This window comes from Tiliqua scincoides, chromosome 3, assembly GCF_035046505.1.
Source record: "Tiliqua scincoides isolate rTilSci1 chromosome 3, rTilSci1.hap2, whole genome shotgun sequence".
Classification (NCBI taxonomy): Eukaryota; Metazoa; Chordata; class Lepidosauria; order Squamata; family Scincidae; genus Tiliqua; species Tiliqua scincoides.
In genome coordinates, this window is record NC_089823.1 from 166,507,068 (window position 1) to 166,518,175 (window position 11,108).

General features: G+C 42.8%; 1 protein-coding gene and 2 pseudogenes across 2 annotated transcripts in view; all 3 read left to right on the forward strand.

The window, feature by feature from the left end:
• Positions 1-2,580, forward strand: part of STK32C (serine/threonine kinase 32C) — a 203,108-nt gene extending 200,528 nt beyond the window's left edge. Inside the window, exons 11-12 of one of the 2 annotated variants that reach the window (XM_066620686.1) lie at positions 1,257-1,324; positions 1,505-2,186. In XM_066620686.1, the coding sequence (XP_066476783.1) occupies positions 1,257-1,324; positions 1,505-1,679 (243 nt within the window). In that variant the 3' untranslated portion in view covers positions 1,680-2,186. The other variant, XM_066620687.1, reaches the window with a different exon arrangement.
• Positions 2,581-9,681: 7,101 nt separating this feature from the next.
• Positions 9,682-9,798, forward strand: LOC136647241 (5S ribosomal RNA; annotated as a pseudogene).
• Positions 9,799-9,889: 91 nt separating this feature from the next.
• LOC136646723 (5S ribosomal RNA) lies at positions 9,890-10,009 on the forward strand (annotated as a pseudogene).
• The last annotated feature ends 1,099 nt before the right edge of the window (positions 10,010-11,108 follow it).

The following is an 11,108-nucleotide window of genomic DNA, read 5'->3' on the forward strand; positions in this document are numbered from 1 at the left end:
CCCTTCTCTTTGGATGCTATGGACATGCCTTATGGCACGTTTATGACACTCAGTACCAGTGCTGGGTCTCAGTGCAAGCACTGAGGGAGTTCAGAATTGGGAGTTCTGGACTGAGTTCAAATGTTATCATATCTAATAATCATTGATAGTGCTGCCCTCCATTATTTAATCTCTTTTAATACCCATTGCTAGGAAAGGGCTGTTGCTTTCATACCCTACTTGTGTGTACATTTGATGATATCTGGTACTCTTTTTATTACCTATAATAAGTCTTTAGCAGGCCATCAAAAACCACTGATGTCGCATTGTTCTTTTTGAATGATTTATTAGAATAATATGAAGACACAGCCAAAAGATCTGTGCTTTTGTTTCAAAGTTATTTTAATTAATCAAGTCTTCCTTTTAGTTTTGGATCAGTGTATGATTTGTTTTGTTGTAAACTGCTTGTACTGACTAATTAATTGAATTTAAACAATTGTCCAATACTATGGGCAATTTATAACAGCGGATCTCATAATCTGCTGTTGAAAGTGACCCAGAGATCGTGCAAAAGCTGCACTGCTGTTGCATGCATCAGAGCTGCCAGTGGTATTGACCATAGGTTCCATGTGCATGCCAGAATCACCCAGGCTGCAATCCTATCCGCACTTACCTAGGAGTAAGCCCCATTGACTATAATGGGGTTTACTTCTGAGTAGACATGTTTAGGATTGGGCTTCCAGATGCTCTGCCAGTTCAGGTAAGGTGGCAGAGGGAGCGATTCATGGGTGATTTGGGGCAGGTAGTGAGTCGAACAGGGTGCAGTTAAAGGGCAGGAGGGGGAGGACCTTGGTGGCAGTCATGCATGCTAGATCTTTTCCCATTATTCTGACCCAGACTCACTCATTTTCTCTCCATGCACTTACAGCAGCAAAATAGCTGGCCTGGGTCCAAGGGGGCTCACTGGGGATTGGGCAGATTACTGGAAGGGAAGTAAAAGATATTTTACTTACCTCTCACTGGCCATCTGATCAAACACACACACCCAACTAAAGCATGAAGTACTCACTCTGTTGGCAAGGCTGCACACTGTGAACTGGCAGGGGATTGGATTGGGCTGTTAAAAAATGCATATTGATTAGAAAAAGAATCTGAATGAACTGGAGATGTATTTTTCGGACATCCTTTTTGACTTAACATTCATGCTAATGGAGTGAATGTTCATAAGACATAGGAATTCAGACAAAAAATGTAAGTGGACTCTTTACTTTTAACAGGAAAATGACTACCTCCAAGAATGCCTTGAAGCAATCCAGCAAGATTTTGTCATTTTTAACAGAGAGAGGTGAGTTTGGGTCTGTGGTTTTCAAAAGAAAAAGCTTTGAATTCACAGCTTTGAATCACTAAAACGTGTTGGGATTTTTTGGGGGAATGTGTTGGCGTTTCAAATTATGCTTGATCTGTTTGGGCTTTCATATTTCACTTGCTGTTTTGGCTTGTGCTGTCTTCTCTCTTTTTCCATTAGATTCCCCTCAAGAGAAGCTCCTCAGCAAAAGTCAGTGACTTATAATGTTCCATCTCCCATACTCTACAGATATTGCCACTGCCTCAAAAACGTCACTTCCATTTTTTCCCCTACTTGCCCTCACACAAATTATTCAAAAACCATGCCTTCCATAGTGAGTAGGCCACTGCTTTGATGCCAGCATAAAACTCATACAAAACTCCATCATAACTTGTGCAGCTTAATTTTAAATCTCCATCTCTATTAAAACCTGCTTTCATTGCTATTTCACCCTTGTGTGAGACCATCAGAACCAGGGAACATTCACTAAAATTGTCGGAAGACTTAGAACAGACAAAAGAAAATATTTATTTACCCAGCATTAGTCTCTGGAACTCTTTGCCACAGGATGGCAGCTGGCCTAGGTGCCTTTAAAAGGGGATTGGGCATATTTCTTGAAGAAAAGTCCGTCACATGTTACAAGCCTTGATGTGCAGTATGTGCAACCTCCTGGTTTTAGAAATAGGCTACCTCAGAAGACCAGGAGCAAGGGAGTAGCACCAGGATGCAGGTCTCTTGTAATCTGGTGTAATCTCCCCGAGGCATCTGGTGGGCCACTATTAGATACAGGAAGCTGGACTAGATGGGCCTTTGGCCTGATCTAACAAGGCTGTTCTTATGTGTAATTGGCTTTTTCTTCTACTCTGCACAGATTGAAGAAGAGCCCAGATCCAATGAATGAGTCAATTTCTCCTCCCGAAACCACAGATGAAGCTGAGACTGAAACAGAATCTGAAAATTCCAACCTGAATATGTGTAGCTCAGTATGTTCTTCCACAGGCAGCAGCTAGGGGACTGCTGAGATGAGGCAAAAGGGGCAAGCATCTTGCACACCTCTTGACGAAATCATTCTCAGGTTGCACTGATGAGCAGATGACAGTCCACTGAGTACTTTAGTTGAGGAAAAAGAAGAGGAGTCACATAAACCAACACTGTAGAGCCGTAGCAGAGGCAGGTAGTTCTTGCAGAACTTATGAATTGAAACGATCACCAGTTACCTGCTATGAAGAAAGCTACTTTGCTATGCAACATTTCAATGACAAGTGTTCTGTTTCTTTCTTTGTCCTTTTCTTTTCACAGGGATGGATAGTCGTCTGAAATATCTTTTCAGGTTGTAAGGGTTAGGGAACAGATCCTAGCTTAGGTCCAAGAGGATACAGTTCAAAAGCAACACAAGGTGGGATAGGAGGCCAAGGAAGGGTGGCAGAGGCAGTTGCAAACCCATGTATGCAAAATTGTCTCATGGCAGTTCAGTGGGTTCTTAGCTTCTTACAGAGTGTAATGGGGGCTCCAAAATTTTTGTACAGCCTGAGCTCAGCTCGGACCCTAGAGTGGCATCATGACCATATCTGATGTCCAGAGAGTCTCGTCTCAGTGTAACTGGAAGCTGTTCAAGTAGTTGGAGCAATACCGTCTAGGAGAAAATGAACCAGATTTTGCAGCTGGAATTTTAAATGATAGGGTACAAAGTAGGGTGTAGCTCTGAACATACGCAAATCTTTTCACATAATAACACAAGGAACAGTGTAGCTATGTGCAAATGATGAGAAATTTCTTCACTCATATGAAAAAAACCAGACACAACTTTGACTGGATTTAGATATAGTTGCTATCAAATAATGCCCAATGTCATGGAGGAAGCGATGTTTCTGTTTAGGTTGTTCTAAGTGTAATTTAAATTACTGTATATAAATTATTGGCCCCTGATATTAACTTCTCGTGAGGACAGGAAAGTTCTGACATTTGTTCCAGCTGTGGACATTGCCTTTTTCATCAGACAAAATGCTGACCCATTGTGTAGGAGTGGCAATGAAGACAAAGTCTAGGCTAGGGTCATTAGGAAAGGGATCAAGAATAAGACTGCTAATATTGGAATGCCCCTACACAAAACTATGGTGTGGCTATATTTGGGATACCGTGTTCAGTTTGTGTTGCTACATCTCACAAAGGATGTGGTAGAGCTGCAACCAAATGATCATAGGGCTGGAGCACCTTCCTTACCATTAATGTCTACAACATTTGGGGCTTTTTAGCTTGGAAAAAGGCAAGTAAGGAAGGCCATGATGGCGACTTATAAAATTATGCCTGCTGTGGAGAAAGTGAATAGAGAGAAGTCTGTTGCCATAAGATGTTTTGATGGCCGTAAGATGTTATGATGGCCATTAATTTCAATGGATTTAGAAGGGAATTGGAAAAATTCATGGAGGACAGGTCTATCAATTGCCACTAGCCATGATGACTACGTGCTACTGCCAGGTTTAGTGGCAGTAAGCCTCTGAATATCAATTTCATGAGCTCAGTGGCGGGAGAGAAGTCCGTCTTTTTGTCCTGCTCATGGGCTCCTCAGAGGAGGCTGGAGGGCCCCTATGGGAAAGAGAATGCTAGACAGTCCTTCAGCCTGGTCCAGCAGGTTGTTTCTTATGTTTTTATTGTTTTAGAAGCCTTCTTTTCTATTCTAGGTTTCATGGCTTATACAGTATAGTGGCTTTATGTTACTATTAAAAAACTAGAACCCTTGATTCTAGGATAGCAGATATGTGTGCTGTACATAAATCTCATAACTGTTACCAAATGTCTGCGAGATTGCCCTGTTTGCATCCCAGTTGTGGTTTCCTGAACTTAGCATGCTTTTGACTTTAACATTTTTCTTTTCCTCGCTGTCTTAGAGATATGCCTCACATAGGCTTAATACGCCAGGGATTGACCCAGGGACGTCTGAGAGTAGGAATGCTACAACAGCTGTCGCTGCGCTGTAACAAGTTTGTTTATACTTCAGTGCCGTTAAAAAAAAGGGTGGCATTCCTACTTACTCTACAACCATGAGGATACATGAATAGAATTAGGGTTTGTCTGTTTTTAATTTTAATTTCCACAAACACAGAAGACAGCATAGCCAGGATATGATGGTTTTATACAGGTGACAACCAAAATGTTGCTTACTTTTCCATAGTTTTATGTGGAGGCCAGTAGGCAGTTCAATTGTGCACAACCAAAATGTCATGAGAATCATTACACAAGACATAGTTCAAGCCTGTTTGGGCGCAATTTTGTGGGTGTGTGAAGAAGCTAAAGCTTTTGTATCCATTACTCCAGTATGTATAAGGCACAACAAAGCATTACATCTTGTTAGTGTATGACTACCCGTATTTCATTCACTGTTGATCTGATTTATAATTATAACCCAGACTGTTCAGGCCATGCCAGTGCAGCTACTGTCTCAGCACAACACTGCCGGGCTCCAGTGCTGCAGGTGTAAGCAGGCATGCTGGCCAAATGTTCAGAGTCAAAGTGCCAACACAGTTAGCCCTCTGGTTAAAGGAGAAAATACTGCTCAGCTGCATTCGCACACAGCGACTTCACAGCAAGCATCTTCCCACTCTAATTCCACATGGCAGTTGCACATTTTATTGAATGGAAAAGCTCATCCGCTGTGATAAATTTATCAATCACCAGTTTAAAACATTGACTTTTAATCATGACTTCCATGCAGTCTCTTGGAAAGGGTGTTTAGTGCAGCTCGTGTTGTGATAAATGTTCTGCCTTGGTTTAGAAAAAAAACTGCTTATTTTGTTAAAATATTGTCTGCAGTGAAACAGGCTAACGTATATTGTTATTGGCTAATCAGTTAACAGAAAATCAGGGAAGTAGAAGCCCTTATGAATTGGTCTGGCAACATAATGGTCAAATAAGGCAAAATATGGAGCACGACTGAACCAAAGTTGAGAACCAAAGTTCTCAAGTTGAGGACTTGAGAACGCTCTGATTCCAGTGGGGAAATTAAACAAACACATGCTCACATATGTTCTTTGAAAACCAATGGGGTTAGAAAGTTCTTAATGTTGGCTCAATTGTGCCTGTAGTTCCCCCCTTCTCTCCTTGTTGTCAGAACATATTACACATGTACATGCATAGAGCAACTAGTCTTGCCATAGGAAGATGGAACACAGGGCAGGCCAACTTCCTTTTCTACTCTAAGCCCAATCACTGTTTGCCTCAGACCTTTTGGACCATGTAGCTTCTCCTCCTAGAGAGCTATCAGCATGAAACTCCATTACTTAACTACATTCCACATGTCTGCAATTCTCTCTCCCTTCCTGGAATACAAGAGAGGATGGGTTCTAGGTAGATTTTGACAACTTGAAGCTTTGTGGTAGTTGCTAAAAGCCTATCACATAGTGCCTGTAACCATTGGGGAGGTGGCCTTCTAGAGCCTGTGACCATGTGCTTGAGTCCATCACTGCCACTGGTCCAGTAGTAGGGGAAAACAGATGGTAGGTGATTCTAGATTTAACCACGTGGCCAGAAGCTGTAGACAATCATCTTTCCTCACCGTTATGGGAGCCAGATAAACTGTTTAAGTAGCTCATACCCGGCTTCCAGAAGTCAGAAATCATCCTCGTTCTGTTAGCTTAAGGAGTCACTGGATTGGGTACCTTTTTGCCCATTTCAGTTCACACACCCAAAGTCACATTTTATGTGTACATATGACTTGCAGTCCCTACTGCTCGGTTTATCTTATTCAATCAAACTGCATTCCGGTACACAATAGCACAAACCTTTAAGAATCAAAGGTTTAATGCACAAACTTTTAGACAATGAATTTCTGAATTTTTAAAGCCTGTTCCTATATATTTTATTTACAGCTAAAGCTATATACTTTCCTTTTCACTATGATGTATGGTATTTGTGGGATGCAATCACAGAGGTTTCTAAGAAAAAATTTGAAAATAAATGCTTACATTGAGCACAAAAATTCAGCTGGTGAAGAAGTGACTTGTTTTGGCAATTAGGATTTGTATAATTTTTATGAGCGACTAATCAATTCTACTGTTATATGAAGCATGGCTATTGTATCATTCCAAAGCGATCAGTAATGTAACCAACAGTCCCTGACATAATCATCTGTATATGAATTGTAAATACCCTCAAGTGTGCTAGTAAATTACACTCGTGCATTCACAAATCAGGTGGTAAAAGACCAAGAAGTGAAGAAAGGCTGTCTTGTTGCATAGTACAGTAAAGTTCTAGTACAGCATCCAGTAGTATGGCATCAGTAGTCCAGCATCAAAATGGTAGTCCAGCATGATAGTCCAACATCAAAATGGCTGAGGCTTGGCAATCGCTCCAAACCATCATGGCCACTCAAGCAACATCGGTTGTGTCTCAGCAGAGCCCAGGCCTCCACCCCTCAATGTCTCTCTTGCCCAGGCCCCACTGGAAGAGACAGGGACCCACCCATGCTCACTGCCAGGGGATGCCCCAGCCCTGCAAGCACACAGCAGGCTCCCACCATCCCAGCAGCACCTGGAAGGTGATGCAAAAATAGATCCCAGTAGAATGATTGCTACAGGCCACAGGCAGCTACATACACACAGATAGTCCAGCATATCTGAAAATCCACCACCACCCAGGTCTCAAATGTAGCATACCATTGGAAGCCTAATGTACATGGTACTGTGTAATATCCCAAGATCCTTGGCCAAACACATGAACAGCCAATGTACTATAGTTGGTAGAGTGCCCCCCCCCAAAGAAGAACACTACATTCCTCCCCCCCCCCCAAACTACTGGGCTGTTGTCCACTAGCAGCACAGGAAAAAGGAGGATGAGATGGAATCTACATACTGTCTGCTTTCTGCCACTGCTCCAAATATTTTGGGTTTGGTAAGTGTTAATGAGAAGAAGAATGGAATTTGTACGGAATTTGCTTTGAGGCTAGGGGGAAGTCAGGTATTCTTCTCTGGCTTGACGTGAAGATTAACTGCAATGCTTTTTTTGCCTTTTGAAGCAAACTTTGCCAGCATCCCAGGTTGTTCCTGATCACAGACTTCAATAAATCAACAACATTTTCATTCCATGTATTGATTCAGTAGAATCTGAAAAAAAGACCAATCAGAACCCAGAGTGACCACTTTTTCAGGCTTCCTGATCCCTGCTCCTTCATCTCCAGAGACCATTGTGACCACATGAAAATGGCAAATATGCCACTAGTCATGTTATCAGAGCATTGTGACTAAAGGAGCACAACAACAATTTGGAAGTTAGTCATAATTTGCCATTGCCTTAGGCTTATATCATGTGCATGAAAAGTGTTGTACTCTCCTGTAGATGATCTCTCTCAGTCTCACAACATTTAGTATTGATTGGATATGCCTGATCTTTGCTCAGAAAGAGTTCGGCATCACAAATATGGATAGCACCCTTCATGCACAGTTTCTGATCCAGCATGCATGGAAAGCATCTTCCGCTGTGCAGATATTGCCCTTACTGAATCATGGCAACTATTTTATCCCCAACCAATAGTCACTCTGCTTGGTTTGGTTTCCAAGTATCTAGTATTCTGTTGCTGCATAAGAAGTTCAAGCAGACAGAGAAGGCAACTCTTGCAAATTGATGCCAAAGGTTTGGTTAGTTCACAAACAAAGGAATTGCTCTTTTTCCCCACTAGAGGGTGGTTAGAGGCCATGCTTGGGACAGAGTACAGCCCTCTGGAAGAATGGAGAGAAATGTACCTGATTGCTGTAATATAAGGAAATTTTCATCACCCCATATGAAGAATAAGTCTTTCAAAAACAAAATACCTACAGGAATTAAGGGGGGGAAATGCCTTGAAATGGACATATCAGCAGGAAAAGCAGTGTTACAGGTTGTGGTGGTCACCTTTTGTCTATATTATAATGGTAAAAAGAGAAGCATTGCTTGTCCCTGAATGTTTGTCAACTTTTTCTTTATTGCTACATCCCTTAAAAATAGTAATGATTCAAAAAAAAGAGCACCAGGCCCCAGCAGTCCGGTTCCAGTTTGATGATCTCTTTTAATCTGTCATCTAAGCAATTTCCTGCCAAAAATGCTCCAACAGAGAAATTAGTCTTTAGGATTAAATTAGGATTTAATATTGTGCAGTACTCAGGGCCTGGTTAGAGATGTCAATGTTACAGGGCCGTTGGGGAACAGTGATCATGCTGCGATCCGTTTCGACATGCAAGAATACCAGATTTGGGTTGTAAGACACAGAAAAGCTACACCATCATCCATTTATATATCAATGTTCATAAACATAACTGCTGCAAGAAATAACATTCCATAGCAATGTGTCTCCTTCTGGATGTGGGCCAACATCCACTTTGCACAGTTCCTTAAAAGTGTAGGGAAAAGAAAGTGCAATTCTCACTTCCTGATAAAGGGCACAGTCCTAACCCCTTATGTCAGTGCTTTCCAGCACTGGCATAGCGGTGCCAATGGGACATGTGCTGCATCCTGCAGTTGGGTGTCACTTATAGAGGCCTCCTCAAAGTGAGGGAATGTTTGTTCCCTTAACTCGAAGCTGCATTGCCCTTATGACAGTGCTGGAAAGCACTGACATAAGGGGTTAGGATTGCGCCCAAAGTATATTAATACAGCACATACACCTCCACCCATTCCATTGGACCTGCTCCATTTTGGATTAGCACTGAATGGCTTGTCTAACACCTTATTTTTCACAGGATCACTGCCTAGTTATTCCTATGAGCAGCTCTCTTTCAATTGAGGAAGCCCTTCTGTTAATTAATAGGGCTTGACAGCATGTCCTTTCATGGGTAAGACTGCCCATTTTAATTGGGTGCCACTGGGCAGATGTGTGCTGGAGCAAGCTTGGCTTCGTGCTTGTTGGTCTCCTGGGTGTAATATGGAGTATTCTAGTGAATTCTTAAGAACAAATCATCACAAAGGGAAAAAAAGACAAAGCAATACAAAATATTGCAAGGTGGAAACCACATGCAAAAGAGGAAAGTATAAAAATGAGACATGCAGCTCTCTAACAAACATGACCAATCGTCCATAGATTCTCAACCACCCCAGAATTTCTCAGCTCCGCTTCATCAGGGAGTGACAGTTCAGCCATTGGGGGGGGGGGCAGCCCAGCTGGTGGGGAAGATGTGGCAGCCCAGGTGGGGGTGGGCGGCAGCTTGCGATTTTGGCCCCGGGCAGTTCGGGGGCTAGGATCACCACTGTGTACAATATATATAAAACAGTGAGTAAAATAATTAATAAAAACAATACAACTGGGGGGGCACAATTATTTGCCCTAGAAAAGGGGCCACATAAGCAAAACAGTATTACAGAGGTACAGAGGGCAGACATCAACCCATCACCCAAACACCAGCAACTGTTACCCTGCACATGCCAAATCTCGTCTGATCTTGGAAGCTAAGCAGGGTCAGGCCTGGTTAGTACTTGGATGGGAGACCGCCTGGGAATACCGGGTGCTGTAGGCTTATACCATAGTCTTTCGAGACTGAAGGTTGCCAACCATGACCCAAACCAAAGGGAAGAAATTCCCCTTACCCCAGGTAGAGCAGCAGCAGCCCCAATTGGTCTACTTACCCTGCACATGCCCGATCTCATCTGATTGTGGAAGCTAAGCAGGGTCAGGCCTGGTTAGTACTTGGATGGGAGACCGCCTGGGAATACCGGGTGCTGTAGGCTTATACCATAGTCTTTCGAGACTGAAGGTTGCCAACCAACCAGATGAAACAGAAATGTTTTGAGCCTGTGCTGAAAGTTCATAAGGGACGGGGTAATTCTTAAGTTCCTTCGTAGGAAATTCATAATTGTGGTACCACTACAAAGAAGGCTGGCTCCCATACTGCCATCCCCCTAACTTGTAGGAGAACCCCCCTCCCCTTCAGATAAGGGCAGGAAGGCAGGCTGGAATATGCAGGGGAAGGTAGTCCTCTGACATGATTGGGAGAACATGCATAGTTGCATACATGTTTGTGAGCAAGGATGGACTGTGTCGCATTTTCTTGCACCAGTTCTGTAGGGAACACACATGTGATCCCTTAGGGTTGAAACAATTAACATCTTCTCAGTCATTCAGCACCTGCTCTCAGATAAGCAACCCCCAATTGGCTGAGAGAATATCTCAAGAGCACCTTCATGTAGCACTCTAAGGCAAGGTCAGGGCTTTGTATCACTTGGCTAAGCTTTAAATGAGTTAGCAGTCCCTGTATATCTACAGAATCAGCCTTGGGGAAATTCCCTGTCAGCCACCTGTCTGTGAGGTGTTTTTTTTTTCTTTATTTTTTTTTCCAAACCAAGTGCAACAAACATAGCACTGAATTTTTCATTTTGGCCAACATTTATTTCACGAGCAGAGCAAGTCTTTGTCAAAAGGCAACAAAACTTGCATTCTGTAGTGTTTTCCACACCAATGATTCGTAGAATCTGTAAGGAGTGAATGGGAGGAGAAACCCTCCTCAATGTCTTGCTCCTTCTCCACCTGAATATTCATGGACCATTGCTTTCTCCATCTGACCTTTGGGAGGCACATGAAAGACAGCCACCTCCTGGCTTGGAGCCAGGGGGAGCCATCATTTCACATTACTGCTTTCATCCAGGAAGATGGGCTGTTGCCTCTCAGGGTATGGCACTGAAAACCGTGTGCTTTAGTCTTTGTGAGGCTTGAAAACAACATGGGAAGCAAAAGAGAGCAGTTTTACTGGTGTTCACACTGTATTATGATGATTATTTCTATAGTATTGCCTGGACAATCCCTTTGCCTTGAGCTATAGCAGGGCAATTG